This window comes from Berghia stephanieae, chromosome 7 (assembly GCF_034508935.2).
Source record: "Berghia stephanieae isolate SIO BIC M18660-M18661 chromosome 7, UCSD_Bste_1.3, whole genome shotgun sequence".
Taxonomy (NCBI): domain Eukaryota; kingdom Metazoa; phylum Mollusca; class Gastropoda; order Nudibranchia; family Aeolidiidae; genus Berghia; species Berghia stephanieae.
In genome coordinates this window covers 57,445,510-57,452,371 of record NC_088366.1, presented here as the reverse complement: position 1 = coordinate 57,452,371, position 6,862 = coordinate 57,445,510, and the positions used below count along the sequence as shown (strand labels likewise).

The window sequence follows — 6,862 nt, the reverse complement described above, 5'->3', positions numbered from 1 at the left end:
CCTACCTGCAACAGAAAATCTTACATTAAATCACTAATAGCAAGAACAGAAACATTTGTCAAGAATCTACGATGGAGAACATTCTTTTTTCTGAACCCACATTTAGAAACCACCCACAAAAAAACGTACGGCTTCAACTCTACAAATTCACCCCCCCCCCAATACCTGAATTAAAAAAATTAGAAGACGGACTTTTAGATCTCATTCAAAGTGTGCAGTTCAAAAACAAAAATAACAACTTCCAAAACCAACTGACTAACGATGTGAAGAAAATAAACAAAGAAAAACAACTTCTGATACCAGCCGACAAATCCAACAACTATTATAAAATGACACCTGAGGAATATGATAAAATGACACACAAACAAATCAACAAAGACTATAAGAAAGACAGAACACATAGAACCGAAGAGATCACAAAAGAAGATAAGAATATAGCGAACAGACTTGACCTTAGCGATCGAATCGATATAGCACCAAGAAGAGAAGCGTTCATCACATTAAAAGATCACAAGCCTGACTTCAAAAATAATCCAAAATGTAGACTAATAAATCCATACAAATCTGAAATTGGAAAAATCAGCAAAAAGATATTAGAAAAAATAAATAAAAACGTCAAAGAAGCAACTAAATTCAACCAGTGGAAAAACACCGATGAAGTCATTGAATGGTTCAAAAATATCCAAAACAAAGAAAACTGCACCTTCATCTCTTTCGACATTTGCGATTTTTACCCCTCCATCACTCCAGACTTACTAAACAAAGCATTGGAATTCGCAGCAAAATACACCAACATCACAGAAGAGGAAAAACACATCATCAAACACACCAAGCACAGCACACTATACTACGACAACACACCGTGGACAAAGCGACACAATGATTTCGACGTAACAATGGGTTCGTTCGACGGTGCTGAAACATGCGAACTGGTCGGACTCTACATCCTGTCACAACTACAACATACACACACATACATCGGCCTCTATAGAGATGACGGACTCGCTATAACCAACAGACGACCAAGAGCGAACGAAAACATCAAAAAACAAATCTGTAAAATATTCCAAAACAACAATTTAAAAATCACGATAGAAGCAAACAAAAAAACAGTTGACTTCCTCGACATCACATTCGACATAAAATCCAATTCATTCCAACCGTTCAGAAAACCAAACAACACCATTAGCTACATTAATAAAAACAGCAACCACCCCCGTCCCGTCATTGAAAACATACCAAAAAACATTGCACTGAGGGTGAGCAAACTTTCGGAAAACAGAGAGATATTCAACGTCGCAGCCACCCCCTACAAAGAAGCACTCACAAAAAGTGGATACAACACACCATTTGTATACACAGACGCCTCCCTCTCATGTAAACCCCAACACACAAGTGAAGAACATAAAACAAGAAAACGACACATAACTTGGTTCAACCCACCTTTCGACATAAACGTCAGCACAAACATAGGACAGCAGTTCCTGAAACTAATTGATACACACTTTCCAAAAAACCACAAGCTACATAAAATTATCAACAGGAATACCATAAAAATAAGTTACTCGTATATGCGCAACATAGAACAAATAATTTCAAGCCACAACAAAAAAATATTAATAAACCACCGACAAGAGCAAAACCCACCCACTAGAAAATGCAACTGCAGAAATAAAGAACATTGCCCGCTAAACAAACAATGCTTAGAATCAAGTTTAATTTACCAAGCCACAGTCACAGAAACTAAAACAAACAAGCAAGAAAAATATGTAGGACTAACAGAAAATAATTTCAAAACAAGATACAACCTCCACACCTCAACATTTAGAAACACTAACAAAAAAACATCCACAAAACTCAGCGAACATATTTGGAAATTAAAAGACAACAAAATAGACCACAACATTTCATGGAAAATTTTATCTAAAGCAACAGGATACACACCAACATCAAAACAATGTAGCTTATGCCTGGAAGAAAAATATACCATAATCAAACAACCTCATGAAGCCACACTCAACATGAAAAATGAGATCTACGGAAAGTGTCCCCATCGGCGCAAATTCCTCTTAATTAACTTCAAACCGGAACCACTTCAAGAAACAACAACAGTCAACAAAACAACTCAGTCCTGAAGATGGCAAATTAAGCCTGAAACATCGATGTAGACTGCCCCAAACATTGTGGTAAATATTTTAAATAATAATTCGCTCCATTACTACATGTCGAGCACTTTTCGTACCATATTTGTATCAAACACGATTCAATATATATATATATATATATATATATATATATATATATATATATATATATATATATATATATATATATCTTTCTTTTTTGTTTTGTTTTGTTTTGATTTTGTATTTTTTTTTGGGGGGGTTGTTATTTTTTTGTTGTTGTTACAAAAATCCAAACATGGAGTTGATGAGGTCCATGACAGAAAAAATGAGTATGATGATGTTTTCCTTTTTACGCTTATTTCATGGTAACGCTAGGTAAACCGTTTATTTTGACAGAAGTGATGAAAACATCTGGCACATTCTATAGACCAATCACAATCGACTGATATTCTTCTATTATAAATGATTGTATTGGGAGTAGTATTCAACTTTATACTATAGATAGTTCGAAGATGACGTCACTCAGGTCTTTGTTATTGTTTTTTGCCATCCGCGTTTATGAGTTATGCTCACTGAACTGTATTAACCCGACTATAATCGTTCATGGATACACACAGTTTTGTGTGTTGGTCCGTTATACTTCCGGATGGCAATGTTATGAGCTTCTTAGCCAAGCGCATACTATCTATAGAATCTCACACATATACCAAATCGTTTGTCCACAAGGGTAATCATGAAGCGGGCCTGCATTGAAAGAAATAACACATGACTCGCTATTGGAAAGAGTGGGCTGTGTGTACGCCCACAAAGTTGTCCATAGTGATGAATTAGGATCAAAATATTCCCCATCCGCCCAAAAGAAGGATCCATTTTTGTAAACGTCTTCTAATCCGATCCAGACACTAGATCCTGGAAGAGCAGACGTCGTTAGAATGTTAAATTTCTCTTGGGATTTTGGTGTGTATAAAGTAGCACCCATTTCAGCACATTTTTCTTTCGCCTTTATCTGATTCAAAGCATCTTGCGACACGTACAGGCAAACCGTTGTGTCGCCAAGAGTTTTCCATGAAAACCCATAATCTTCGTCACAGGTGGGCGGGTCGGATGTTTCTTCATTGCAGATAAGTGAGTCATTCGAGTAATATACGGAGACGGTGGTTGGTTGACTGATTGACCCACGACCTTCAGCAATTCTGCCTCCTGGAGTACACAGACCAGACACATCGTCATACATGAGACTCTGACAGCATTTGAATTGGATGTGACAACTCAGGATGCAGGCAAGAATAGAGTCCGATGTCCACCTGTCTCCTAGGGGTTCTGATGTGAAATGAATACCAGCGTTGTTTTCCAGCTTTTCCCAATAACTTCCACTGGGATTGCTGGAGACGATGGGCATCACGTGACAGTACAACAGAAACAGGACTGCCGAAACAACACTAACACTTCCGTAACATAACATTTTGGTTGAGTGTCCTTGGTTTGTATAAAAAGATGACTTAATGTCCAATAGATTTTTTTTAAAATTAGCTTTATATAGCGCAATATCTACTAAATGTGCTCAAAGCGCTTTACAAGTAGAATGATAATGGTCGTGTATTGAAATTAAGTGACTTTGTATCGCATCCGTGGCGAAATCGCAAACTAGAATAAATTAAACTGTTTTCTAAACTTTTAAACACAATTCAGCTCTGTCTTGTTTTGAAACAAAAAACCGAATTATTGTAATGATATTATGTCAATGCAATTCCCTCGATAAATTCTGCAAAATTTGGGAAACAACACAATGCTAGATAGTTCAGATTGAATAATGCCTGTAAAAATAATTCCTCGTTACTGCCTGTCTCCCAATATTTCACTTTCAGGAGATGAATTCCATTTATAGAATATATTATGTGATCCATTATCTCAAGCCAGAATTATGTCGGTTGATTCAGAAAACACATAAAACTCAATTTAACCAGTTAACGGCCGTACTCGGGAAAACCCTCGTATTTAAAAATTTGGCCAGAAATTTCGTCCTTCAAATATCGATCGATTTAAATGGCCCTTACCTTGGCAAAAACTCTCATACTTGGACTTCACGACGTCCCAGGTTTGAGAGTTTGGTTTTTTTTTTTTTTGCCAAGATGAGGGTCATATAAATCCACCGTTATTTGAAAGCCGAGTTTTCTGGCCAAATTCTTAAATACGAGTTGTTGTTTTTCCAGGGCACGACAGTTAATTAGTTAAGCTTACTTTATGTATAATTTGGCTTTAAAATAAATGCTTTTGTTGACGAGGAATAGTTGTGTTTTGTATTTTTTCTTCTTTTATTTCAACTCTTTAATTTCCAAATTTTGATAATTTCCACTTGTCTTTAAACATTACCTTCAACCGTAAATTACCGACACAATACTGGATTGACACTGTAGATCATAATAAACTAGTTGGGTTTTTTTTTTTTTTTTTTTTTGATCCAGCAACTTTCACAAGATCACTAACTAGAGGGAACAAAGAAAGACTGCTATACTAAAAAAAACTGCTCCGAGGACACTAACACCGATATGTTATTTTAGAAATCATTCAAGAATTGCTGGAAGGTCAAAAACTATCGCGCAAAATTATATCGGGGTATCACATGACACGAGTCACGGTCCTTTATTGGTTGGTTTCTGATTCTTGGGGAACGATTACAGTTATTTTTACCAACTACTCCCGTGGGGTATCGATTCTCGATTAAACAAAGGAAATCCGTTAGTCATTAGATGGCCTTTGTCTCTTGTAAAAACAAGCACTCTGACACAGTCAGGACTAAAACAGACCAGTATCGATTATATGGGATTCGATTACGTGGTTATATCACGGTGGACATGTTTCATAATAAAAACATTTCAGTTATTTTTAACATGCTGACGACAATCCGACTACACTGACCCGCGGTCAAGTCTTATTATTATTATTATTATTATTATTATTATTATTATTATTATTATTATTATTATTATTATTATTATTATTATTATTATTATAAGCAGGTTCGATAACGGATTTAACATTGTTTTAACCCTCTCCACACCAACTATAGGAAAATCGTCACATTCGTTACGATACAAACCAACATTTTTCTTATTCAAATTTCTCTTGTACATCATAAAATTTAAAGAAAATGAACAATGTGTTGTAAAGTATGCTTAGCTAAAGAAATTATTTATCAAAAAAAAATTACTGCTGTTGTGTTTGAGTGATAAAAAATATATTTTTATGTTAGTTGAGTGTAAAGTTTTGGGGAAAATCTTGAAAATGGCTGGTAAGGAGAGAGTTAATGGACAAGATTTTTCTGTTGGTTTAAGAGTATGTGGTCCCATTATAACAATCATATATTTACGTTATCAATCAGAGCTGAACATAAATACAAATCACCTTTTGTTTGGTGTTATCGGGCACAACAAGATATGAAGTGAGTAGAAAAGTGCCAGAAGACAATAGAGAATAAAATTTTTTTCGCGGCGGTGGTGGGGTTTGAACCTGCGACCTTATTGGTACGACAACTCCGCCTGGCAGGTGAGAGCGTGGCTCTACCGTGTGAGCTATCCACGAACACTAAAATATTCGTTTCAAACCCAAAGTCATTTCTAGATCCCTCTCTCACCCACTTCTTGAGATCGCCGATTCGTTCACCACCATCGCGAAATAATTTTGACCAGCAGTTAAGCTTAATAGCCAATATTCTCATCACAAACATATAACATAGAAACGATTGAGACATTGAGTATGCTCCGGTGTATGGGGTGAATTTTTAATTCAGAAAAGTGAGTGGAGCAGGCACTTATGTTGGTAACAACAAGATATGAAGTGAGTAGAAAAGTGCCAGAAGACAATAGAGAATAAAATTTTTTTCGCGGCGGTGGTGGGGTTTGAACCTGCGACCTTATTGGTACGACAACTCCGCCTGGCAGGTGAGAGCGTGGCTCTACCGTGTGAGCTATCCACGAACACTAAAATATTCGTTTCAAACCCAAAGTCATTTCTAGATCCCTCTCTCACCCACTTCTTCAAACCCCACCACCGCCGCGAAAAAAATTTTATTCTCTATTGTCTTCTGGCACTTTTCTACTCACTTCATATCTTGTTGTTACCAACATAAGTGCCTGCTCCACTCACTTTTCTGAATTAAAAATTCACCCATACACCGGAGCATACTCAATGTCTCAATCGTTTCTATGTTATATGTTTGTGATGAGAATATTGGCTATTAAGCTTAACTGCTGGTCAAAATTATTTCGCGATGGTGGTGAACGAATCGGCGATCTCAAGAAGTGGGTGAGAGAGGGATCTAGAAATGACTTTGGGTTTGAAACGAATATTTTAGTGTTCGTGGATAGCTCACACGGTAGAGCCACGCTCTCACCTGCCAGGCGGAGTTGTCGTACCAATAAGGTCGCAGGTTCAAACCCCACCACCGCCGCGAAAAAAAATTTATTCTCTATTGTCTTCTGGCACTTTTCTACTCACTTCATATCTTGTTGTTACCAACATAAGTGCCTGCTCCACTCACTTTTCTGTGTTATCGGGCAGCGACGTTCGTCGATACGGTCTCTGCTTCGTACCTTAATGAAAGGTACCCTGTTCGAATATCCGACTTGAGCAAGTCACCTCGCCCTAGTTCAAATTGCGGCGCTGCACTGCGGCTGACGCCTGGTTTATTCCAGTATTCCATTGGAATAGAACCTAGAGACAATAATGTCCCCTATGGG

At 37.1% G+C, this 6,862-nt stretch overlaps 1 protein-coding gene across 1 annotated transcript; it reads right to left on the bottom strand.

Moving 5' to 3' along the window:
• Positions 1-2,365: 2,365 nt before the first annotated feature.
• On the bottom strand, positions 2,366-3,882 carry LOC144976272 (lectin-like). The gene has a single exon (XM_078920466.1). It carries the CDS (start codon positions 3,586-3,588, stop codon positions 2,812-2,814), a length of 777 nt encoding a protein of 258 aa, XP_078776592.1. The 5' UTR covers positions 3,589-3,882; the 3' UTR covers positions 2,366-2,811.
• Between the last annotated feature and the right edge of the window lie 2,980 nt (positions 3,883-6,862).

What these genes read in the sequence shown, in the direction of transcription:
- LOC144976272 (XM_078920466.1), bottom strand. Translation starts at nt 3,588, where the DNA reads ATGTTATGTTACGGAAGTGTTAGTGTTGTTTCGGCAGTCCTGTTTCTG.